Raw genomic sequence first — 27,475 nt, forward strand, 5'->3', positions numbered from 1 at the left:
TTTTACATGAAATTTGGTGAAAACGTTTTTATGTTTCAAACTGTACTGTAGTTTATTTGATTTGTAATACTTATTTTTTCACTTCGTTTTGAAATCGAAAAGCACTCTAATTTTAAATAGAAAATTCTCCCGTCAAAATATGAGCTTGTTTTAAAAGTCGGTCAGTTTTTTGATCGTTGAAATCTCTACTTTCTGATGGTGTAACAAATATTACCAACACCATGGTAAATTTTCTCAGAATAGGCAAAAAATCCAAAAAAGTCACATCCGAAATTTTTTTTAGATCATTTATAAAATTTTTAATTATTTATTAAAATTTCACACTCTAATTAAACGAAAAACGAAAATTAACATGCTGGTGCGGTTTTTTTGATTTTGTTTTTACTTTTACTTACTTACTGACTTTTTAAGAGAAGTTTATATCTTGACGTGAGAATTCTTGATTTAAAATTAAGGTGCTTTTTCGATTTTATGTTGAAAAAATGAAGTGATAAAATAAATATTACAAATTAAATAAACTACAGTGCCTCTGATACATAAAAACGTAAGTTTTCACCAAATTTCATGAAAAAAAAAATGTTTTTTGTAAGAAATAAAAAATTTCGTTATTTCAATTTCACCTTTATGTGAAATAAATGTGAATGCAAAAGTTGTAGATAGAATTTTATTACCTATTGCTTTACTAATTCCCTTTTTTCCATAGAACATGTAGTTTTGCTGGAAATCGAGATAAACCATTTTTTCCCCTTAAAAACTCACCCCCACTCGCTTTTCCGACCTTAGATCGCCCGTAAATTATTTTTCCATTTATTTTTATCACATTCTCCTCCTTCTCCAATATTATTTTTTTCACTTTTAATCATTTTTAAAATATGAAAATTTGAGTCCGTTTCCGAGATACAAGGAGTTAAATCGTCTCAAACTTCAAGACTAATGGATATTTTCTAAATACTGACGACATATGAATATCTAGGAACTATATTGAATGAGAACAGGAAGACAAAAGCAGAAATAACGAATAGGAAGAATGGATAAACATGTATTACACACTAAGCAAGAACATATAACACTGTTGCCTACCGTCCCGGATTTCCTGGAACAATCTCGATTTCCATTCACTTCTCCCGTGTCATTAGATCTTGCTCTTGAAAAGATTGCCCAAATGCGTTGCAACAACTGCTTAGATTTGGACCAAGATCAACCAGAAACATTTCATCACTCGAAACCGCTGTATATCTTCATTTCCTTGCTAATTATTGCTAGGAAAGAAGAACAATTATTTGGTTCCCATCTGAAGATGGCCAAGAAATTTGCCACAATTTAGATAAGAAGTTTGATTTCAACGACGATCACCTTTTGAAGAAAATATCTTATCTATACATGAGAATTTCTCTATCGAAGGTCACTTAGAAGCTGCAGCTGTACTAGTATAGAGAAAAAATCTTCATAGATCATCTATTCGATGATCATTCTATTATAAAACCAACAGACAAAATCAATTTTGAGAGTTCAGGAGAAACGAGGTTCGATTTTCGCTAGTACCAAAGAAGCGAATTTGAACGACCTAAAAACCATTGTGTCTTGCACACTACAACATTTGTCAATAGGGTACTTTCTCACATGCATTTCAACTGAACGAATTCCAAAAACCACTGCAGCCTGGATTTGATGAGAGTCGAACTTTTTATAATATTAACTTTATAGAGGACTTGTCCTGATTTTCTATCCATTTCTAAGCAAGATAAGAGCTTGATAAATGCTGTGGCTAGAAAAATATCAATGGAAAATGTAGTGACTGATGAAGAATGATAAGAATGCTGCACTTCATCCAGTCTTTTTTTGTTAATTTTCCATTTTATAAAATCTTATTTATTGATTTCTGTGGACCGGAATTGGCAACCTTGCCATACAAAGAGAAAAATCTGGAATAATGAACATGAAGATAATAGACTAATAGCAATACCGAAACACATTAAAAAATAGAAGAAAGAAGGTTAAAAATGAGATTTATGAGATTTATATTGAGTATTGATTCAATTCATTAAATGGATTCATAATACATAAATTGTAATAAAGCATTTGCAATGTTGGAGCATATAAATCGATTCTTCTTTACATTTATATTCTAAGAATAATAAAAAAACTATAGCACGTTTTGGACGGGGAAACACTTTTTATTTATATATGAAAATAAATAATATTTACCAAGAAAATATCCGTAAACAAATCGAATAATCGAGTATCACTCATGGCTTAAAGCCAATTTGGACGGAACTTTTCAATGTCACGACTCAACTTAGAAACAATAACAAAATTAATGGTCAAATATATTTATAACTTATTCAAATAATTATGAAAGTTTTCGATAATAAAAATTATTTAGTTGGTATTTAGCTGGTAAAATAATTTTGAGCTATTTAAAAATATAAAAAATCGAGATCAGAAAAGTTTTCACTTTGATTACATTCACTATAAATTAAATGTACTATAGGTATTCATATGATGAAAAAATTTTTTTATTACACTTGGCTGCCAGTCTTACTTCCAATACACACAGAGCAACTGAAAAGAAACAAAACTCAAATGTAACTGAAGTTACCAACCGGTTGCCAACTAATTAGTGGCATACACCGAAACCTGACTGACTCAGAAGTAAACAATAGTTCACATATTTTCAAATACATAATAAATAATTGCATATTCATTTCATCATTTTAACAAAGTGTCTAGTTTAACAATAAAAAAATAAATTACCTCACGTCGAACCAAACAAACCAGTCGAAATTTCTTTTGCAAATGTAAAAACTACCATATTCGTCCATCTTTGGAATACTGCTCGTACATATGGAGCTCAATCTCCAAGCATACCTTGAAGATGCTCGACTCAATACAGAAGATAGCAATTCGATTTATAAGCGATCCAGAGTTGGACTGACCTAACTGTCCAGCATAATCCCACCTAGAGCAATGTTTGCAAGACCTACGCGACAGGCAGACGTCAAAAATATGGATTTAGCCTGCAGGTACCCAGAACGTCAATTTATCGAATATCCTTTTCGTGGAGAGAAGTATGATTATGGAAGTAGCTACCAAGGCACGTCTATAATCTACAGAAGCTTAAAATCAATATACACTGGCACCTCTACACGGCAGAAACCATTCGAACTACTCGTCTTTAATAGGGTTCACCTACTTGTTTTTTACATAAAAAAATACCAAATATAGATCCAAGAAACAAAAATTAATGAATAAATAGATAAAATGAAGACAGTAATTTTATTAGAATGAGTGATCAGATTGAAGACAAAACAACCTTTGTCCATTGGAACCCTTGAGAGACGGGTGATTCACAATCAAATACAAATGTTTTTCACTCATTACAAACTTGATAAAAATAATAAATAAATATGCACATTTTCTTGTTAATGCTATAAAAAGATTAGTAATTATTAGAACTGTCATCATCTACGTTAAAAAGCATTTTGTACAGAAACTGGGAATTACATGTATCGTTAATTCAGTGAACGACATTGACTTTTCCAAAGAAAACATATAATTACATCGCTTGTAAGCCAAGGTAGATAATTACGTAGCTAGAATTACTGAATAAAATATATTATCATCACTACTAACTTTTGTTATTGAGAAGAAAATAAACGTCAATGAATAAATGTTTATTGAGATTATTGGGATTTATTATGTAAATTAGAACAGTAAGAAATAATGGAGAAATTTTACAGAAATTCAGAGGATAATTATATTTCTAGCTAGATAATTTCAAAAACTGAACGTCTAGATCAACGTTCCCAACGTGGATACCACGCCCCACAGAGAAAAATTTTGATTTTTAAGGGGGGGCAATAGAAAAAAGGGACTCCACACGAGTTCAGCTGGCTTTCGCTCCGGACCATTTGAATGCAAATTCCAATTATCAGGTATAATTTGGCTTGACGAAACCAAAATATCATCTGGGTTTGTTAGGCTCTACAATGTTGTCAGTTTTCCACAAAAATTCAATTCTCGTGACTTTTCACTTTTGAAGCAGTTGATAACGGATCAGAGCAAGCCAATTGTTCTCACTGAATAGAGTTTCGGTCTCTGAAGACGATAACTTGGTTATCGAAACGCGCGTCAGACAGTGTAATTGTCATTACTAGTAAAAAGTTTTTGCCCACCCTATAGTTTGCGCGTTTTATAGCCTCTCTTCGAAATTTCTTCAATTTGTATCAGGTTTCCAGTCGCTTCTCATCCAAAAACATTTTAAAACCATCATTGAGACATCGCCATATTTTACAGTCGGAATTACACATGGATCCCTCTTCTGTTGGAGCTAAAAACCTCCAACTTTGACTCGTCACTCTCTTCCACTCTTCATGTGCTCAATTTTTCTTCACTGCCACTCTTCCAATCTTTTATATTCATTGATCTCTCACCCCGTGAGTCGTCGATCACGTTTACTGATTAATACAATACGTTTATCTTCAGTAATTCGAGGTCGTCCTGAACGTTTTCTATCGTCAAAGCCCCTGGTGGATGCATATTTTTCATATTGTAGAATAATTACGTCGAAATATTTTTAATACGGCGACTATACTATTATGCTGTGCCATTAATGAATGAGCTTCAGTGGATAATTTCTTGGCTTTACCCATTTTAAACTTCACAAGTATGAATTTGTGAGAACGAAATCACAGCACGTTCTTACGTATCACAGGGCTAACTGGGACTAAACTACAATCATAAATACCCAAAAAATAATTATCATTTAAATAATAATAAACGTTAATGTGTATATTTTTTAAATTTAATGAATGGATTATGGAGTGGGCAAAGACTTCTGACTGGTAGTTTATGAATTCAGTCCAGTATCCAGTGCAAATAGAAAGTCATTAAACAACGGTGGTATATTACGAGTTTAATTATTTAAGTATGGTATAAAACTTACATAAAATATTAACTAAAACTACAGAATTGATTTTGTTCAATTATCTGCTTGAAGCAATAGTAAAAAATTAAAATACAAATTACAAAAACTCATACAAAAATTTCTTTCAGCTGTAGACGCTTCCTTTTTTTTTAAAGCTTGTTGAATCTATTTAAGAGAGTTTTCAATTATTGAAGTACAGTACAAAACATACATAAAATATTAAATTAACCAACCACAGAATCGATTTTGTTCAATTATCTGCTTGAAACAATAGTAAAAATTAAAATACAAATTATAAAAACTCATAGAAAAATTGCTTTCAGTTGTAGACGCTTCCGTTTTTTAAAGCTTGTTGAATCTATTTAAGAGAGTTTTCAATTATTGAAGTACAGTACAAAACATACATAAAATATTAAATTAACCAACCACAAAATTGATTTTGTTCAATTATCTGCTTGAAGCAATAGTAAAAAATTAAAATACAAATTACAAAAACTCATACAAGAATTGTTTTCAGTTGTAGACGCTTCCTTTTTTTAAAGCTTGTTGAATCTCTTCAAGAGTTTTACCTTTTGTTTCAGGTATAATATAATAAGACATTACTACACCTATCGTATTACAAATGGCGAAAAAATAAAATGGAGAATAAAACCCGATAGCGCTATTGAGAGCATAAAAAATATAATTATTAAAAAAAGCTCCTAATCCGAAAGTAACTGATAACAGAGCCATAGCCTTAGCTTTAATGCTAGCTGAAAATAATTCACCAAGCATCAAAGTCGGAATTGACGCTATACCAAATGACGAAAATATTTGATACCCTATCATAGTACCTATAGGCATCCATCTAAAATTTGTTAGATCAATATCTTTTCTACCATCTAAATAGTAAAAAGTCCCCATTATATATAGTAATAATCCGGTACCTGCTAACGAACTCATATAGCACAATCTTCTACCGAAACGTTTTACTATAAAAGTTAAAGCTATTATATTTAATAATAACGATAAACCTAAAAATAATATTGAAGCTTGTTCGTGGCTGATATTACCACCGCCTTTTTGAAAAATGAATTGGGTGTATACATAAAATACGTTAAATCCAGCGGATTGTTGTGTGAAACGTATAAATATCCCAGCAATTAGAGCTCTTCTATTGCTCTTTATATTAATCATATCTTTCCAAGACGCAGATTCTGATAACTGTCTCTCCACATCAACTTTTAATCGCATATAATCGTTATCTATATTATCGATTCGTTTCAAAAACCTCAACGTGTCTTTCGCTTTTTCTTCTTCACCTTTCTTTATATAATAATAAGGTGATTCTGGCATAAAATAGAATGTAATTAAAAATAGAATAGATATTGGTAGACAAATATATGATGTCGTCTTTACGTCTGTATAACTACCTATTAAGTTAATTAAAAATTCTCCTGAGTATATTGAGAATGATACTGCGTTTCCCCAAGTACCTCTAACTACAGGACTAGCTATTTCTCCTACGTAAATCGGTAGAGAAGCGAATAAACAACCGTCCGCAAGTCCAGCCAAAGCTCTACCGATATAAAAAACGTAAACACTTTTTGCTAAACAAGCACACAACCAACTTCCAAAGTGCGGTAACACTATTAAAAGTAAAGTTCGTTTCCTTCCAATAGTATCTGTAAGAATAGAAAAAATTGGACAGGAAATGATCATGGAAATGGGTTGTATCACGTTGAAGTACGATGCTTGATCTTCTGTTATATCGTAGTTTTCTTTATCTTGAGTGATTTTTATGAGAAATGGAGAAGCCCAAGCGAATGAAAGACCGTCACATAGACCCGCTATGGTACCTACAAATGTATGTTTACTTATATTAACCACGTTGAATCAAATAAATAAGTTTTAGCTGTGACTTCGATATAATAGTCCTCGTTTTATACTAATCGAGTTTGACAATTAAAAATTAAGAACAATTGTATTTACGTTTGCTATTTTTAATATCAAAATAGTCGCCAAAACCTCCAACGTCACATTCGTATAAAAATAATCACAAAACAAGTTTTAACTTCGAAAAAATGTTATTTATAATATAATTAAAACTATTATTCTACTTACCAATCAAAATTGCGAGAATTTGTGACCATGTTTTTTCTTTTTCTACTTTCTCTGTTCTCAATAAATTCGTGTCCATCATTCAAACACGACTATGAAAATCGTTTCATTCGAATAGTTTTTTGCCAATTATCAACGTCACTGTTTGGCATACAAAAATAAAGCGAATTCTCACAAAAACCATCCAATTCAGAGGCGTTTAATTTGTAGTAAGTTGTCGGTATTAGCAATGTTTCAAAACAATTAATTAAGTTAATCAGTAATTTTGAATGAGGTCACATTCTTACAAGAAACGAAACGTTAAAACGAAATCAAAATTTTGTTTAAAATGTTTTATATCCACCAGATTCCATATTTTTCATTCTTAATTCGTTTTGGTTAAAAAATTTGTCAAAACAAATCCTTTTCTTCCCGGATTTCAATCTTTTTAAATTCTTTTCAGAGGGATGCCTTAAAAACCCAAGTTCTAATGTCAAACCAGTATATGTTCTAGAACTAAAAAACTAGAAATAAGAAATGAATTTACGAGAATTTCACCTCAAGTTGTAAAAAATGAAACAAGTTTTCTTAGAACATTTCCGCATTATCTTTTATTTTCCAATACTAGTTTCTGCAACAGCTTTCTAATGCCACAAATTCTAACTATCCATTGCCTCACGAGAAATTGATTTTCTTAATTTCCATTACAGTCCAGTACTTCCATGGTTGTAAACTACAATATGCGGTGACATCAAAAGAGTTTCTATCGATTACCACTTGTGTTGTGGTTTGACTTCTGAGTTCCTCTTGGTAACGTGGTTTGCGTATTTACCATGTCTCGATGTCATGGTATGACACCGGCGATGTCGCGGCAGTGACATCAAATGTCTCGCTTGTTTCATCGTTTGAACATCGGCCATGGTCACAGTACTGAGAGTGCGATACTACAATACGTATTTTTTGGCGCGTATCTACTGTTTGTCATTCGATCATGTCTTCATTTGATATACTTACATTTCTGGAATGTTACCAGCAACACCCTTGTCTATGGAATAAGTCCATTTCAGCATTTGAGGATAGAATTGAAGGGGATCAAGCGGAAGAAGCTCTTTTGAACAGTTTTAAATTAGAAAATGTGAAAGCATCGAGGGCAAAAATTAGATGTTTCCATTGCATTGTTGCAAATTTTTCTGGAATTTCATCATCTAACAGTGCAAGCTTTTGACAGGCAGCATTATTGAAATTTCTATTGGAGCCATAATTATCAGTGCTTGAGAATGAAGTTGTGGTCTCCTAAAACAATTTTAGCGTACTCTGTATCTTCAACATCAAGTGTTAATCCATAATTTGACTTAGCTGTTTTCCTAATCCAATTATGTAAAGCACGGCACGTCTTCATGATTTTAACAACATTTTCTGGTTCAAGATCTATTGCCCTTAAAAATATCCGGAAACGATTTGTTAACATTTCGAATCCATTCTCGCTTATTCTTCTTTCTCGACACAATCTAGAGTCAAAAACACGTTCCGTAATACTCTGGTTGGGCCGCCTAGGATAAGGTTTCGTCTCCTATTATCTCCAATTCCCTCAGCAGTGTTCCTGATGCACCTAATGTGTTCCAAGGTCTAATCCACTCGTTGGTTACTTCAACCTCGAAATTGCTGGTAAACTCTTGAGATCTGTCATCAGTTGGCCATTCAAAAATTTCTTCGAAAAATTCCCGATGCTCTTCTGGAATTTAGGCTCTTAGTTTTTTAATATCTTCCATCTTTGCAGTTTTTATTGGCACTCGACCTTGGTAAGCCTTTACCGAAGGTGGGGAGAGAGAATCTTCTTTTGTACCATTTATTTTAGGGTAGGCTTTAACACATCCTTTTAACTTAAGATTCATAAAGAGAGTAATAATCTGAAAGTACATTTTATCCTTCTTATCTGTGTTTTCCCCTTTTGTTTCTTGTGATATACACGATGTTTTGTAAAACCAATTTTGCCATATCTTGAAATGTAAAACTATGTCAGTTATTTCATGAAAATCAAAAATGCGGTTATGTTTCTTTAAAGCCTCAGACATTATTTCAAAATCTCTGTCACTCGGAAGGAAACTGTGGCTGCGAACATGGAAATACTGAATGATCTTCTGGAAACGACCTGAATCTGTCAGGTGTAAACAGAACTTTGACATCGCTTGGTTTTAGTTTTGGCCTGAACAGATGAAGCTCAGTGTCTCCTGAACGGGAATTTTACAAATAGAACAACCGAATCCATAGAGGAAGTGGACTTTGCCTTAAAAAAAATTCTTTTGGACTTGCGTTTTTTTAATATAAGCCAAAAAATTGAAATGCTGATTTGACCCATTTCCACTCGTGATAAAATCGCTCTTTTAACAAAAATCGATGTATTTCGATGACTACAAAACCACCAAAACCTAAAAATCGAAAAAAATGGACTTACGTCCGTTTAAAACAAACCGATTCTTATATATTGTTGATCGTAGATTATCTTAGATGATGAATGGGAACAATGAAACACAAGATAGATTTTTTAGTTTATATATTTTCAATTGAGTATTTTCATAACAATTTTTAATTTATAATTTTTAATCCAGAGGAAATACAATATAAAAACAATTTGTAAAAATAGACAAGAATGTTCACCCGTATTTTTTTCAAAAAAAGGTTCAGATTCCAACTGATCTGTGTTTCAGGAACTAAAAACATTATACCACTATTTCTATATATCCAGTTGAAATACGTAAAAACCTTTTTTGCCATTTTTTCAATAACATTTCCATTATACGGCACAGATTAAATTCAGTAGCTTCATTATTTTTTTTAATCCTGAGGCGCATCAATTTCAAAATAACATAATCTCTGATAAAAATGTTATTATCTCATTGTAGACGACAGTTGCAATCAATATTTTCAAATTGGATGTTGCAAGTTTCATTACTGAAATGAACAAGAAAAAATTTACTGAATACAAATTTAAATAGCAAGGAAGAATCGCAGAATGAAATTGAAGACATCTTAAACGAAACTCAGGCGAGTAACCAAGTGGCAAGTACGTCGAATATTGTATAAGACGAGAACAAATTACAGAAATGTTCCCTCTTTCAAAGGCGACAACGATTTTACTGAAAGGAAAAATGGAAAGACTGTTATCATTAGCAGCACGTCAGATATCGATTAAATTAAGTCCATCAAGGAAGCATTAGAAAAAATAAGAGAAGGAAAACATCCAAAGTTGACAGAAGAAAAGTTGTAAAACAAATAAAAGAAGATAGTGATGAGGAAGTTCTGCATGAACAGAGCGATAGTGATCAATCTGATGCAGCAGCGTGTCTGTATTGCACCGAGATCTCCCTATCGTTCTAAAGAATTCTTGCTCAAATGTTAGAGTTGCAACGGTTTTAAGAAAAAATTCATTTCCCTTTCTCTTTTAATAAGTTTGGGTACAATGTTTTAGGTGTAATATGTTTTTATTGCTGTAAACAAATCTAAGTTCTTCATTTTAAGTATGTTAGAAATACATAAATTATTTTAATGCAACTTTTTTAGTTTTAAATGTCTTTTAGTATAAAATTCGACTTTCTATAATTGTTATGAAGGAATTTATTATGCCTATGAGTTAATATAATTTGATAACAAAATTCCTGCTAAAATCTGGTAATTATATTTCAATTAGTTCTAAAGTTATATAAAGAAATAATAAGGGAGGTCATCACAGGTTACTTTCCCCTAATATTGGATGTATTCGACCTTATCGCAGGAATCGTTCTTTTTTGAAAGTTATCTACATCGTCGTTTCGGGTTTATTTATATAGAAAAATCAAATTCGTTTTCCAAACATAGTTGAATACCCGACTAAATTGATCATACATTCATAGAAATAGATTATCAAAATGAAGTTTTTTTATAAAAATCCTCATTTTGTAAGTAGTTCTCGGATTATAAATTGATGTGCCATCAGGGATCATATTTAGAGGTGTAGTGTTCTCAAAATATTTAATCATTATTTGAGATTAAGTTGGGGTTCAAGATTTTGAACTGCTTTAAGAATTGAATATACTTTTTTATATTAAAATATAGTGATCAAATAATAAAAATTTCTAGAGCTGAATTTTAGAGAAGAGTGGATAAGAAATAAGTACCCTAAAGTCGCCATCGATTTCATGTGTGCTATAACAAAGCGATTTAAGATCAATAATACAATTTTTTGGATTTTCATAGTAAAAAGTCGAGTTGTATCAAACAAATAATTCAAACAAAAATTGTAAATTATAAAGTTATTTACGAATACACAATTATGAACATCAATATTTCCATACCTATACCCAAATTTATTGAAACACAATATTTTTTGTAAACCAAAAACATTTTCTTTGTAAATTTCATTATTTGGCATCGTATCTTGCATTTTATCTTTTTCCGCAATGAAGTGAAATTTTTTCTACTCAAGAATTGGTGGACATAATTTGTATACTTGTGAATGTAATAAAAATTGTTAACTTGCATTCAAAATTTGACGTCAAATATTTCAAATCGGAGAAATCCTAACAAAGGAACATTTGATAAACTAATGAATCATATCAATCGCACTGGTGAAGTGAAATACGAAAACAAAAGACAAAAAACAGCGTTAACTAAGGAAACTTCAGTGTGAGAATTGTTTCACAACAGTCATTAGAGATGGCGCTGTTCAAAGAATCCTTAAAAAATATAGAAAATGCATCCTTATATAATTTTACGAGGATGGTTCCGGAAGAACTTGCCATGATCTAGAGATGGCGGTAGTTGCTTGAAAAATACCACTGTAGTAAACAGTGCACAATTTATCCTGCATATGTTTCAAGTTTGAAGACGCCACGTTGTTTGGTATTTGTTTGGCAGCTATCGATAGTGAATTGGTGGAATGGAAACAATTGATCATCCTTATGTGATACAATACTTTTATTTGCAAGGTCTTAGCCAACAAAAATAAATGCTGAACTAGATTCTACTCTGGACGAGACTGCTCCTTCGTTACCAACAGTAAAATTTTGGGTAGCAGAGTTTAAAAGAGGCCGTACGACCAAATGAGGTGACGACTCCAGAAATGTTGAAGAAAATCCAAAAGTGTTACTAGATGATCGTCTACTGAAAGTGCACGAGCTAGTAGATATGATGGGCACTTCAAAAAATACGTTACATCACATATTAACTGAAAATTTGGACATGAGAAAGTTATGTCTTGTTTCGCGTTTGCTTCGTGATGATATCGAGGGTTTGACAATGTTTCACAGAAATAAAGACGTTTCATAATCATGGATGAAATGTTTGTCCATCCGAAACAAAGGAACAATAAAAAAAATCGACGGAATAGGAAGAACCGGCTCCAAAGAACGCGATGATCGTCCTATCTGCAGGCAAAGTCATGGCGTCGGTTTTTTTGGATGCGCATGAGATAATTTTCATTGACTATCTTGAAGAAGAAAAAACTATCAACTGCTAGTAGTGTTGTGTCATCAAGACAATCACATACTCGTCATTGCAATGAGCAAAATTAATGAATTAATGTTTGAATTGCTACCTAATGCACCCTATTCCCCAGATTTAGCCCTCTCAGATTATTTTCTGTTCCCAGACTTAAAAAAATGGGTCGGTGCTCAAAGATTTTTGAACAATGAAGAGGTAAAGCCTGCAGTAAATTGTTATTTTGAAGAGCTTGACGATTCTTTTTATAAAACGATATCGAACTTAAGAACAATGTGTTAACTGAACGTATTCTTAGTTGTTTTTTGAAGAACGGCATTGCATTCTATTCATCTGAAGACGCAATGTCTTATTTAATAACATTTTACCACATAGCTCTATGTATTGCAACCCAAAATTTTGACCTACGACCTTTTTTAGCACACATGGAATAGGTAAGGATTTCTACAAACTTATTTTTTATGATAAACCCACCAAAATTGTGGTTTTGGAAATTTTTGTTATTGAATCCGATAATCTCTGAATTATTTTCTCTTCAATAGCTGCTGAATTTCTTCTAAAGTCTTTCCTTTTGTTTCTGGTATAACATATATTGCAATGAACATAGCAATTGTACAACATATCGCAAAGAAATAGAAAGGAGCGTAAAAACCCACCTTGGCGTTCAAATAATAAAATATGGTGTTCATGATAATATTGCCGATGCCGAATTCGGCCATCAATATAGGCATAGCTTTCGCTTTAATACTAGCCGAAAACAATTCGCTCAACATCAAAGTCGGTATAACAGCGATGCCAAACGATAAAAATACTTGATGAGCTATCATACTAACAATAGGTATCCATTTCCACGAACTCAAATCTACTATATTATGAGAATCTAAATAAAAATAAGTACCCATAAGATAAAGTACTAGAGTAGTCAAAGTAAGTGATACGACGTAACAAGATTTTCTGCCGAATCTTTTCACAATACTGAATAAAGCAATTAAATAACAAACTAAACTAATGGCGAAATAGACGATAGAGGAAGTTTCGTGACTTATATTTCCGCCGGATTTTTGGAAAATGTACTGAGTATATACTAAAAACACACCCATACCAGAAGTTTGTTGGGTGAATCGTAAAAACAAACCCGCGGCTAAAGCTCGTCGGTTACTATTAATTTTAAAAACGTCAGACCAATTACTGGATTCGGAAAGTTGTCTTTCCACGTCGAATTTCAATTGCGCAAATTCGTTATCCAAATTTCTCTTCCGTTTCAAATAATACAAAGATTTCTTGGCTTCTTCGTATCTACCTTTCATAACGTAAAAATACGGAGATTCTGGACAGTAACAGAATAAAATTATAAACAATACACATACTGGTAAACATATAAAAGAAGTAACTTGTACTCCGAAATAGCTACCTATTATATTTATCAATAATTCCCCTAGACACATTGATATAGGAAGAGCGTTTCCCCATGTACCTCTTATACTAGGATGGGAAATTTCTCCCATATATATTGGCAAAACTGAAAAGGAACAAGCGTTGGCTGCGCCAGTTAAAAATCTTGCTACATAAAACGCATACACGCTAGTTGCGAATGCTTTTATGATCCACGCCAAGATATGTGGAACCGAAATCAGTAAGAGAGTTTTCTTTCTTCCGATTCTATCGGCGAGTTTGGAAAAAATCGGACAGCACAACGCCATTGCCAACGGGGTGATGGTATTGAAATACGAAGCTTGTTCTTCAGATATGTCGTAATTTTCTTTATCTTGAGTAATTTTCACTATAAATGGAGAAGGCCATGAGAAATGTAGACCTTCCGTCAGACCGGCTAAGTTGGCTGAAAAACAAGATAGACAAATTAATAAAAGATATACTGTATGTACATAATTCATTATCTATTATATATACAGTGACATAAAAAAATCTCGCAGCTGATCGATTTTTATTAACCTGTTGTTGAGCTAAAATGATTTTGCCAATTTATTATTTACAAAAAAATTGGTGAGAATGAAAGCACATAAATTAAAAAATTCAGTAAAAATGTTTTTTTTAACTTTAAAAACTATTATAGAATGAAAAAATTGCACATTTCCCAGTCAGACTTGAGCCTCCGACCATTTGACTGCAAGGCTACGACCTAACCACGCGACTTTCAACGCATTTTTAATATAAAAACACTTTCTATAATTTAATTCGTGCGAATATTACATCGTTCCAATATTCCCACTAACAATAATTTTTTTTCACTCAAATATGTCGAACTTCGTTCCCGAAAAGTGCTTTTGCGGGGAGTTCATCTTCATTACTTTAATATGAAGGAAAATGCAGCTGAGAAAATGCTCTAGCTGAGCGAACGTGCCAAAAGTAGTTTGCACGATTTAAAATTGGGGATTTTGGCTTGGAGGACGATAAACGTCCTGGGCATCCAAAAAAGTTTGAACATGAAGAACTGGAAGCATTACTCGATGAAGATTGTTGCCAAACACAAGAAGATCTCGCAGAATCTTTGGATGTGACTCAAGCATCCATTTCAAAACGTTTAAGAGCAGCAGGATATATTCGAAAGAAAGAAAATGGGGTTCCACATGAAATCGAGCCGAGAGACGTCGAAAGTCGGTTTTTCATGTCCAAAATGCTGCTCGAACGCCACATTTTTGCATCGGATTGTTACTGATGATGAAAAATGGATCCTTTACAACAACCCCAAGCGTAAAAAATCATATATGAAATCCGGCGAAGCAGCCAAAACCGAATATCCATGGCGCGAGGATAATGCTCTTTATTTGGTGAGATCAGAAGGGTGTGCTGTATTATGAGCTGCTAAATCCGGGTGAAACTATCAGTGGAGAACATGATCGACCACAATTAATCCGTTTAAAGAGAGCAGTAGCCGAAAAATGCCCCACGTTGCTATTCCGGTTAAGAACTAATTGAGAAACAGTGGATTGGAAGTTTTATCTCATCCACCTTATAGCCCAGACCTTAACCCTTCTGACTACCATTTGTTCTGGTCGATGCAGAACGCCCTCACTGTGGAAGGAATCCACAAATTGCCAGTAAGATGGGAAAACTATGAAACTTCTTTTAGAGCTTTCAGAGTATTTATTCTAAACGAGTTTTGATTCGAAATTTCACTCTTTTTTATATTATCTATCAACAAATATTTACCTCTATTTCAGACTAATTAAGTAGATCGTTCAACAAAAGATATGACAATTTTCTTACCTTAATCAATTTGATTTTGTTGTTTTTTTTTTTTAATCAGTTTATTTTCAATCAAATATTCTCAAAATATCCAATCAGGCATCATTCTTTTATTCTAAAACAAATCCTTGCAATCATATATGGTCAAGTGAAATAATGGTACTCAGGTACTCTAAAACAGCACACGGTAAATTATTTGGAGGGGGGCTCATTCATAATATATACCGCGAACAAAAAACAAAACATTGTCAACATTTGAATAATTTTTATATTCAGTGAAAAATTGAACACACCTATTAAAATTGTGGTTATTTGAGGCCAATACTTCTCCTTTTCTGTATCCGGTTCCTTGATTTTTAAACGAACTAGAGTTTTCTCCTCTTCAAACAATACTTGGACTACACCATTGGATTCCATTATATTAGAAAATGTAATATATCTTCTATACTAGATATTTTGCTGCAACAAAAAACTATAGTCACGAAATTATTAACGAAATTATTAACGTACATATCGGTCAAAAGTTTTTGCCATCGCAAAATCCATTTATTAAATTTCAAAATAATACACTTTAACAAATTATTTTTTTTACGTTATTCAAGGCATGTTTATGAGTGGTAGGTAAAAACCGTGAGATATTTCTTCAGTGTTTATGATTGTATTTTAGTCCCAGTTGAACCAGCCAAACGTGCTGTGATTCATAATTTAACGCCAAGATATTTTTTTTTTGAAGATCGTATATGAATTGTTTTCGTTCGCGCAAATTCAGACTTGTAAGTTTTGAAAACTGGTTCTGGTTCTGGCAGAAAATTTATCTTCCAGCGTGACAACAATCACAAGCATTCCTCGAAGTAGTGCATAGAGTTTTTGAAGTAATTGGAAGGGATTTATTTGGACGTCACTTCAACACGATTGTCAGTCAAAATGATCTTACACCGCTTGTTTAATTTCATTCCTTAATTCTGCCCTCAGCTTTGCGAACAAAAAATAATCCGACGGGGCCAGATCAGGGCTATATTATGGGTGTTCACTCTCTGTGAAGTTACGTTCGAGAACAGTAGCAGGACTAAAGCATTGTCATAAACACCTCGGCTGATTCTGTCGCATTTTTTCATTAATTTTTTGACAGAACTGCCTTTCTCACTCAGAGTAATATACCGTGCTCGAGATTGTATTCAATTTCATAAAGTCACCCAAATTATTATAGCCATCACTTTTTTGGTGCTTTTCGTAACCTTCGATTATTTTGGCAAGGGCTCTGCTTCCCGATGCCACTCCATTGAATCTACTTTGGAAGACTATCACCCGTTTTAATTGATCGGATTACAGTTTCTTAGTCCTCGCGGCAAAGCTTTAAAAATCGCTCAAAACATTCTACTTGACCCCGACTATAGAAGGGCGTTGCAGTGAAAAAATTAAGACAGCATAACTTGCATAGATTGTTTTATATAGTCTTAACATCCAACGAGAACGGTAGTCAGATTATTGAAACCACTTTATTTATTTATAATTCAAGTTAATAAATAGTTTTTCAAAGTTGTGAATTCAGTTATTTAATTGGCGCAGTCAGTAGGATTTCGATAATTGTCGCGTATCGAACGTAACGTTTCAACGATTGTTTGGGAATCGAACCCGGTGATTTGTGAGTTGATGCGTTCACAGTGGAGAAGTTCTCAAGAATTCGAAAATTACATCCATAGAGAACCACTACGACTTTTCACAACGTCTATTGTCGAAAGTTGAGACAAATATTGCTCAATCTTTGAAAGAAGTGAACAACCAAGAAAAGGTACTGTTCACCCTTATATTTTAGATGGGGAAATGCTGAAATCGTAAGAAATTTTGAATGAACTTTGTCATTATATGTCTATTGATTGATTCAGTGATTTTGACTTTGATAACTTAATCGATCTTTCTAGATCAGAAAGAAAGCAGTTCTAGATTCAATAAAAGATTAGAAAACAGAAATATTAAATCCAAATATAATTGTAATATTATGGCAAATTTCACACCAGAGTTCGGTGGTAATCCTAATTTTTATAATAGAGAACAACGAAATCATTTTCAGAATTTATATTTGATTAATTCCTTAATTTCTAAACTTCATGGTAATGCCAAACTGATCGTAAATATTCCAAACGTTATTTCTTGTACATCACTTAAGGACACCCTTTTTAGAAATATAGCAAATCTAATATATTTTTTTTTGTCTTTCAAATATGTCGAGCTTTGTTCCTGAAAAAGAGTTTTTGCGGGCAGTCTTCTTCATTACGTTTATATGAAGAAAAATGCTGTCGGAAGTCATCGTATTTTGGTGGATGTTTATGGCGAACATGATCTAGCTGCCAAAAGTACTTTGCACGATTTAAAAGTGGGGATTTTGGCTTGGAAGAAAAAAGTTTGTTCATAAAGAACTGGAAGCATTACTCGATGAAGATTGTTGCCAAACAAAAGAAGATCTCGCAGAATTTTTGTTTGTCACCCAAGCAGCCATTTCAAAACGTTAAGAGCAGCTGGATGTAATCAAAAGCAAGGAAATTAGGTTCCACATGAACACAAGCCGAGAGACGTCGAAAAGCGGTTTTGTATGTGCGAAATGCTGCAGGAACGCCACATTTTTGCATCGGATTGTTACTGGTGATGAAAAAATGGATCCATTACGACAAGACAACACCAAATGCAAAGCCAAATATCCATGGCGCGAGGATAATGCTCTCTATTTGGTGGGATGGGAAGTTTTACCTCACCCGCCTTATAGCTCAGACCTTGCCCCGTTTGACTACCATTTGTTCCGGTCGATGCAGAACGCCCTCACTGGAATACGGTTTACATCGGAGCAAGATATCAAAAATTGGCTTGATTCATTCTTGTCTGCCAAGCCGGCGCAGCTCTTTTGAGATGGAATCCACAAATTACCAGAACGATGGGAAAAGGTCATAGCTTCAAATAATATACTTTGAATAATACTATTGTATAGAAATAAACGTTCAAATTTTGGACAAAACCGCACGAATTAAGTTATAGACCACAATACATGAAACAACACATCATAATAAATTGTTAAAGAAAGACTAAAACAATTTAGCTTTGAAAACCTTCTGGTCAGGTCTCAGAGAACCGCTTGGAACAACAATAGGTTGTATGAAGCCTGACTCTGTAAACTAAGCCTTACCATATGTTTTCGATGAAGATAAAAGGTTCGTTCCAACCTATCAAAAAACCGTCCTTGGTAGGGTGACGATTCTGCGCAATAAAAATTACGTGTTCCAACCGGGCAGTTACCGTTATACGAACGATTCTGTTTTGCGTTCTAGATGACTCATGTATAGTTTGTGAACTGGTGGTTGATAGCAAGTACTGTTACAAGAACCTTGCATATCCGTAGATTGCGCAGAAAATATCTATAAACGCTTCCGATAACCGTTCCAAGTATGGTCCCGATTAGCAGGTTGGAACAAACCTAATATTCAAAACTTTCAAGATAAAAATATAAATAAACAAAACCATGTCATCATCATGTCAATTATAAAAGATACAATTCAACAAATATTTATTAAGAACTGTTTTCGTAATATCATCGAGAGCCTGCCTCAATTAAAAATAACGTGACTTGTTTAATAGCGATTAATTTGGTTGAACAAAAACTTACAATTATATCCAATTAGTTATGCACTTTAACCACACACTACGCGATTAAAACTGTCCGTTATTGCTGCTTATCTTACTGAAGACTAGTAAAAGAATCCGTATCAACTCAACAAGGGGTTGGGAAACGGTGTAATAATCTAAAACAACCATCTCGACTGTTGCCTTCGAGGCGCCGTGCTGTTAAAATGTTTCTGTATACCTACTCGAGATAAAACATATAATCGTAACGATGATGTACGGATTTAAAAATCGAGATACTTTAAAAAATAGGTTGAGTGAAATCGAAGCCAATAAACTGGATCAAGTGTTTTCGATGAATTTAATAAACAATTTTTAAATTAGTCTCACCTACTTTTTGTGCAAATACTTATGTTTCAACACAGTTTTTTCAATTACATTTAAATTTACGACATTAAATATTACGAATCCGCAATAATGAACTTGATTTATGATACAAGAATTAATAAACCCAGCGAGAGAAATATTGTAAAGATTATTGTTTTCTAATAAGTTTAAAACATTTCTTAAGTACTTAAAAATCATGTGGTTAAGTTCAAATATAATAGATATAATGTACATTACCTTCGACAAAATCAACAATACTGTTGAAATATTATATTTATGTTATACATTAAACAATTTTTATAATCTCATCGAGATATAAGTCAATACTTGGTAGTATATAATAACAAGTGAAATCACAATTTCCATTTCAAGAAGCACTTCAATGAATAAATGGTAGACAATACTCGGAGTTTACAAAAGCACTGTTGATACAGACACCATATTAAACAATGATTTACGTTGAATTGTTTATTAATTCATTTAAGCGACCTTCGTTTAAAAGATAACCTCAACGTTTTTTCCACGTAAAACTAAGTACCTATATATATATATAGTATATTTTTATGAATTTCGAACTTTAGCGATGAACTCTGTGGTGCCAAATCCCACTACATCGCGTGTCAAAGCCGCGCCGTTTTATTTTTATCGTTCACGCAAAAACAGTTTCATATTTTGTGTTTATTAATTATTCTTTTCACATACAGTCGACTCAAAACACTTATCGGTAACTGAGGAATTCTTTTTACTTTACATGTTTCACTGGTACATGGAGTAGGATCGATAACTAATAAATTCTACTTAATTGAAAGGTTTTTTCCTCGCCGTTTGTCAAAGGTAATTATTTAGTTGTGTTGGCAGAGGGAAAAACTTGATATCTATGCGAAACTATAACAAACTATCAATGAACTAGAATTATCGTGTAAATCGACCAGATTATAATTGGTCTCCAACAAAAACTAATTGTCTCTAAGCATGACTTTTATTAAGAAACATAAAGGCCATTAAAAAAAACATATCTTGCAAATACTGCTCTAGGTGGGATTATGTGGGACAGTTCAAAAGAAAATTTACCATGGAAGAACAGAATCAAGTCAAGGATCTTGATACTCTAGGCTGTTTCTGGTCTTGAGTCTAGCATCCTCGGTGTATGCTTAGAAGCCAAGCTCCAAACGAGCGAGCAATATTCCAAAGATAGACTAATCTAGAGGACTAGAAGCTGTTGCCTCTTGAAGAGCAAGTTCTTGTAAATCTATCTAAGCAAATTCGGTCACGTAACTATGCCAGGATGTATTGCCTCAATACCCTATAAGCGAATTTGCGGTGATGATGGTATTTTATGTCCAAACAGAACCAAATCCTGAACCGCAATGCTAACCTTTATAAAAACATCAGCCTTGGATCTTTGCTGTATCAAACTCAGATAAAATCAGATAGCTTCCAATCCAGAATGTTTTCAAGATCGGTATTGATGGTGGAGATCTGTTGCTGCCTACGGGAGTTTGTCGAGTTTATCGGATTTGCAGTTTTGTGGAGTAGATCGTTGATATACAAAAAGAAAGAGATTATGGGACAGAATGCATCTCTGAGGAATACCAGCGTTGACCTCAAACCTTTCTGAAGTGCTTTCAGCGATAACCAGCTGGATGGATCCATCTTAAAGAAAGCTACTAAGTCAGTTGATAAGTGGGGACGACAAACCATACGATGTTAAAACTATAACCAGTAAAAATTGGGCAGTAGATCAAAATACATTGTAACACACATATAAATGTTTGGGAAGATCTAAGCTTGCCTGTGATGCCATAATTTATGCTACCACTGAATCTAAATTGGTAACCTTAAAGACCATTCAAAACCCAGCTCTACATGCGCTTATTGTACAATCCCAGATAAAAGCTCACAATGCCAAATAAGGGTACCATATCTAATTTTGCATTGCAAACATTCGTATCCGTACAGAGTATCCAACTTAAAGGAATACCTTCGCAGATCGTTTCCAAAAGACATACAGTACTGCCAGATTGGTGGACAAATAATAATTAGGTTCACAGTCAAGATAGAAGAAAACTATTTACTTCAACAAATGTTGTTTCTTGAATTCGACATCTAAATTATCACCAAACCAGTTCAATATTGGTCTTTGGAATTCCAAAATACTGTGGAAAAACGGTTTTCGTTTTCTTGGAACCACAAACAAAGTCTATCTGATATATTCTTAAGATTTGGTTTCTGCGACTATTGGCTGTATTAAGACCGAGCAAAAATGCCTTAGAAGGAATATCCATCAGAAAAAGTATTCCGAAGGCCTATGTAATCTCAAAAAATTGTCTAATGAAAATGGCAAAGAAAGGACGAAAAATCGAAAATTTAATTAATGTACTGAAAAAACTTTAGAGTAAGAAAATTTTTTTGCATACTTGGTACATAATATATAAGATAAAATCCAAAATTATGCGTTACATTATATAATATTACCGCAAATAATGAGACTGGTTTATTTTCAACAATGATCTGATCAATTATTATTTATTGACAGTATTATTAGCACCAGAATCAACATTTCTATTAATGTTATATTCATCAAATATAGACAACAACATTAAAAATTAAAGCAACGAATATAAATTAGCTATTTACCATAATTGTCTGCGTATTGAATGAACTAGCAAATCAACCAAAGAGAAGACAACACATACTGATCAATTTCAATAAAACTCGCTTAGAGAATATGGTTGATGTCGAGATGGTAGAAGTTAAACTCTTGGAATCTTAATTACGTGAATTTTTACGCCGAAGAATTTGTTAAAAAAATAAAACAAAATTATAAATAAATTGAAACAAACATTTAAAACTTACTCGACGTAAAACACTATAAACGTAGCATATGCTGATCGACTGATAGTAAAAATTTTTTTTTGAAGCCGTAGTTGTAAGATTATGAAAAATAATGTTGGTTTTATACTAAAAACATATAGTTTGAATTATAATATCATGAAACAAAATACACAATTTTTTTTATCTATTTGTGATAATAAAAAATATTTTGATAAAATTATATTAAAAGCATTTAATTCTATTAAAGGTCTACGTCAACCCGTTTTATTCACAATTTTATAATTAACAATAAGAAAAGATGAAGGGCACGAAAATTTCAATCGAGTTTTCATCAATTCTAATTCCATTTTCTTGTAACTTCTTTCAGGATTCAGGCGTAATCGAACATTAAGTAGAATATGATTTGGTAACTGTTATATAAAAACTGGCGCAGCTCTGGCCTCCTTGAAAGTACGATGAACGATGAACTAACTAATCAGTTAATGCCAAACTCGTATCGAAAGAGTGATTACTTTAAATGGAATTGATTTTACCAGTCTAGTGTGCAAAAACCGGTGTTATAGATCCTCTAGTGATGTTTAGACTGCGTCGTATTGTCTGATTTAAAAAAAAATGTTGAGACTAGCACAACGAATTCATACGAACAGAGCTGGCTTTTGGTTGAAAATTATAAATCCCCATGGAATTTGTTATGTTTTATATCTACCAAACAATATTTTAATAAGTTATGAAAAAGTAAAAAAAGGTTTAAAATTATATTATCCATCCAATATACAGATATCCCTCGTTCATACATATCGGGATGATATTTTAGAATCAAGCAAGAAGAAGCTTATTCCGATCTTTAAGAAATGAAGGCTGGAGTGCCCCAAGGATGTGTTCTAGGACCTGTGTACACATGTGATATTCCAGAGTTAGAAGACAACACGTTCATTCTAGCAATAGGAAAGAGCAACGAAGAAGCGTTCAACAAGCTACAAAAAGCTGTCCACCGTATCTATGACTGGACGAAGAAATAAAAAATTGAATGAAATTTAATCAGTAAATAACCTAAATCCATACTCAAACTCAAAAAAATATTTAGGCATTATCTTAGAAGACAAACTTCGGGGGTAAGCTCATGAGAAGAACTTGGACTCAAATACAGAGAAATGTACTGTCTAATGGAATGAAACTCCACCCTGTTTCTAAATAATGAGCTTATGCTTAATAAGCACATACTTAAGCCTGTCTTGACTCATGGTATCGAACTAATAGTGACCTGGAAATGAATACTGTTGACCAGATCATTTAGAAATCAGCCAAGAGTCATGTCATGAAGAAGAGCTCCACTTGATGATACTCAAAGAGGACTCAAGAGTTTGCTCAAGACACCAATAATGTACAAGAAATCTAAAAGTCTCTTTGCAAAAATGATTCGATTTATGTTTAAAATAATCACCTACTTAATAAACTTTTCTTCTCTAGTTCGTGACATCTCTAAATATACAGAGTGACTCTGAATGAACGGTATTAATAAAAATTATTTACCTTTTTACGTACACGATGGATAAACTCACGAAACAACTAAATCAACAACGACGAAAGAATGTTTTAGTTGAAGAGACGATGGAAGTTGAGTAAAATAAAAAGCCACTTTCCAATTCATAGCGACTGCTTACCCGTATGATTAAATATAGTTAAACTTTTTAACTTTTATTAGTGGGACAATTTTAATAATATTATAGGAATCAGTCAAAATTATTGTCGTAGGTAATTGAATATAACATCAAATAAGGGAAAAATACATATACATTTACTAATTGATATTTTCATTGACATAGAAAATGGATATTTATAATAAAAGTAGTAATATTAAAGCATAATTGGACTGTTATTATCTTGTCAATGTAATTACTGGACTAGCCGGTTTTTTTAGATATTAGAATATAGTGAGTTTTGAAAGTTGTCTTACAAAAATTATTCTCATAATGCCCCAATATGTGTCGATTTATAGGAAATCTGCGCAAGTGTAGATACTGCCTAAAATGCCAAACAAGAATAGCCAAAGACACAGGAGAAGTGAATGTAAAGGACAAGATCTTTGCTCTAGTGCTTGAGCTTTAAAAGATCGTTCATCATCAATTAAGCTAACAGTATTTCATTCTTTTTGTTCTGCTTTAGATGCCATCTCCATTTAATGAAGGCTGGCGACTATTTCGGATACTTATTTCGATCCTGAGTGGTGTTCATACCAGTCAAATCGCGTATGTTTTTTAACGAAGAATGATGTCTGCGACCAGGCTCACGTTTTCCTTTAATTTTTCCCACTTAATCGTTAGGTTCATGATATTTTTAGTAGTCTACAAAAGATCCACATTTCAAAAGCCTCGACTCTGTTCATGGTATCTACTTTTAATGTCCATGTTTCTGCTCAAAACAAGAGAACTGAGTGTACGTACGGTTTAAGTTCAAGGCTGCGCTACAGAATAGGTTTTTCCTTTAATGGCTCTAGCTTGTTCTAAACGTGATTTTACTTCGACATCAGGGTCCACATTCGTCGTTATACAGCTGTCAAGATATATAAATCTCTTTAATAAATAAATATCTAAAATATCTAAATTTCTAAATGCGGTTTTCATTTTAGCGTAAAAAAGGTGATTTGTATTAGACTTTATTGCAGAATACGTTTGAAGGGGTGGATCGTTGATATTATAACTGCTCCAGAATAATTAGCAAACATTATGAAACTAAATAAATATCATGGAAATAACAACGTACAAAAAAGTAATAAAAATCAAAAGTTATAAACTGAAAAACTGAGCCCACGTTATAGATACCGATATAAGTAATTAAATATTTTTGTGTGGCCACCAAACAATGTTGAAACCATTTTAGTTTAGTACTACTGTATATATAAGAAACACTTTTTAAGAATTATTATAATTTAGTTGATGAACATAATTTTTGTTATATATTTAAAAAAATAAAACTTCAGGTAGATATGAATATATTTCCCTGTTGGGGTTAAATATAAATATAAGGGTAGAATCTATTCCATGGCATCTTATATATTAATTGGAGTCTAGTCACTTTTTTAGATCGTTAAAAATTCAAAACCATCAAAACCGTTATATCAAATTTCATTAATTTATTATATTTATTTTAAAACAAATATCACTTACCAAAATTTAAGTCTAGCATTCCAGATAATACCCAACTAAAATTATCACCACTACGTGACTATATGGTCAGTCACGTAGTGTATAAAAAAATATTGGAATTTTCGAAATTGTTTCCTTTTAAATCGTTATTTAGTTTTGTTTATCTAATTGATATCATTTATCGAAACCGCTGATAAAGCGAGTTGGTAACAAAATAATTATACATACATAAAAATCTGAATCTATTATAAAAGTTCTATTTGACAATGTGCAATTTAAATCATTTACTGTGTATGGATCCCACAATTTTCTAAAAAGTGCCCTCATACCCTGCGTGTAGTTTTTTTATCGAAATTGATAGGAATTCGATAGAAAATTGCATACCCTTTCAGAAAAAAATTACGCAAGCCAAATTTTTTGACCAAGAGTCAGGCAAGCCCCTTTTTAAAGTGTGTGTGATGAGGGAGAAAATTTCTCCCTCATTACGTGACATTTTTTGTTCTTTTTAATGTCTACTTTAAGATGATCTTGACTCCAAACTCTTTTTCAATAACTAGAATTTTGGCCAATGAAAATAGTCTGAAATAAATGTTTCTCTATGGCTTTCAACAACTTCATTATGTGTAAGTATGAGAAAAAGTATTTTTTGAATATATATATTATGGAACAACAGTCAATGGATTTTAAGCTGGTTTGCTTGACATTTTCGTCCGTTTCTGAGCCGAGAAATTTCTTCCCTCATCGCGCATTTTAAAAAAAGGTTTGCCTGGCTCTTCTGGTCAAAAAAGTTGGTTTGCGTTTCAGCTGCTTCTTCATTATTCCAATGTTGTCATTTAGGATATGTGTGGATGAAAGATCTGTTCTTTTATTCCAGTTGTAGCAGGATTATAAACTTTTGGATGGAAAGGAAACTGTGTTTGTTGGGATTTTGGCAATATCCCCATTTATTGATGAGGAATTCTAAAATATCTCCAATATATCTGCACTATGAGTTAGTGAATTGAAACTAGATTTCTCTGACGTCATTATATTTAAAGAATTTTGTCTAATATTTTTTCGTACACGAAACTGGAGTACTAGTTATTTCAATAATTGATTTGGGATATTTCTAAGGAAAATATGTTTGCAAAAAATTTATCAATTTAAGATCACAGGCTTCTTTGTATACATTTTTGGGTGCATTGGATGCAGGATATTAATTGATATAGAGGTAGCATACGACAATGTTAACCAATTCTTCCTAGAAGATGAAAATTCTTCCAATCCTTTACATTAGGTATCGCTTACCATAGAGACTTTTGAATAGTCAAGTACAAAAAAGAATAAAATAAAAATGTTCATACTTCAAATGTTATTGGTAATCTTATATATATATATATATATATATATATATATATATATATATATATATGAATTGAATCGATGTTGTCTTTAAGTCGATAAAGATGATTGATTCAATAATACCAGACAGACTTTTGAATAGTAATGTATAGAGAAGTCTATAGAAAGGTTGTTACGTCAATTTGTATTGTTAATCTTATAAAATCGAGTATAAAATAATTGTCGATCGAAATTGACAATGACATATAATAGTTTGGAGCCAATTTAATAAAACAAAAACGACCCAAACATCATTCACACTCTTATCATAGGTACATTATTCATTTAACTAACTCTTGTACTAATGTTTGTTGTTGTTTTTGCTATATTGTGACTAAGCTGTATAGTTCACGTTCAAATCAAAACCTCGCTTTGATTGGAGATGATATAATTCAATATTCGTCGCGGCATTAGCTAGTAAGGAAGTTGTTTTCTCCCCAAA

General features: G+C 32.6%; 3 protein-coding genes across 6 annotated transcripts in view; 1 reads left to right on the forward strand and 2 right to left on the reverse strand.

The window, feature by feature from the left end:
* LOC130449772 (follicle-stimulating hormone receptor) overlaps positions 1 to 27,475 on the forward strand; it is an 88,110-nt gene that overhangs the window by 15,894 nt on the left and 44,741 nt on the right. The window lies entirely within an intron of this gene.
* On the reverse strand, positions 4,879 to 7,436 carry LOC130449776 (facilitated trehalose transporter Tret1-like). Its single transcript, XM_056787776.1, has 2 exons — positions 7,031 to 7,436; positions 4,879 to 6,765 (listed from the first exon to the last, which is right to left on the reverse strand). The coding sequence occupies exons 1-2, from the start codon at positions 7,107 to 7,109 to the stop codon at positions 5,441 to 5,443; spliced, it is 1,404 nt and encodes a 467-aa protein (XP_056643754.1). The 5' UTR covers positions 7,110 to 7,436; the 3' UTR covers positions 4,879 to 5,440.
* On the reverse strand, positions 12,147 to 25,777 carry LOC130449774 (facilitated trehalose transporter Tret1-like). Of its 4 annotated transcripts, none has more exons than XM_056787773.1 (3): positions 25,675 to 25,777; positions 15,976 to 16,141; positions 12,147 to 14,315 (listed from the first exon to the last, which is right to left on the reverse strand). In XM_056787773.1, exons 2-3 carry the CDS (start codon positions 16,097 to 16,099, stop codon positions 13,003 to 13,005), a joined length of 1,437 nt encoding a protein of 478 aa, XP_056643751.1. In that variant the 5' UTR covers positions 16,100 to 16,141; positions 25,675 to 25,777; the 3' UTR covers positions 12,147 to 13,002. The 4 variants fall into 4 exon arrangements, with proteins under 4 accessions (XP_056643751.1, XP_056643753.1, XP_056643750.1 ...); XM_056787775.1 differs by lacking the exon at positions 25,675 to 25,777 and adding an exon at positions 22,532 to 22,550; XM_056787772.1 differs by lacking the exon at positions 25,675 to 25,777 and adding an exon at positions 19,913 to 20,467.

This window comes from Diorhabda sublineata, chromosome 10 (assembly GCF_026230105.1).
Source record: "Diorhabda sublineata isolate icDioSubl1.1 chromosome 10, icDioSubl1.1, whole genome shotgun sequence".
NCBI lineage: Eukaryota > Metazoa > Arthropoda > Insecta > Coleoptera > Chrysomelidae > Diorhabda > Diorhabda sublineata.

What these genes read in the sequence shown, in the direction of transcription:
- LOC130449774 (XM_056787773.1), bottom strand. Translation starts at nt 16,099, where the DNA reads ATGGAATCCAATGGTGTAGTCCAAGTATTGTTTGAAGAGGAGAAAACT. An exon ending in AATAACCACAATTTTAATAG is followed by an intron (nt 14,316 to 15,975) that starts GTGTGTTCAATT and finishes CTTGTTTTTCAG; the next exon opens with CCAACTTAGCCGGTCTGACG.
- LOC130449776 (XM_056787776.1), bottom strand. Translation starts at nt 7,109, where the DNA reads ATGATGGACACGAATTTATTGAGAACAGAGAAAGTAGAAAAAGAAAAA. An exon ending in AATTCTCGCAATTTTGATTG is followed by an intron (nt 6,766 to 7,030) that starts GTAAGTAGAATA and finishes ATACATTTGTAG; the next exon opens with GTACCATAGCGGGTCTATGT.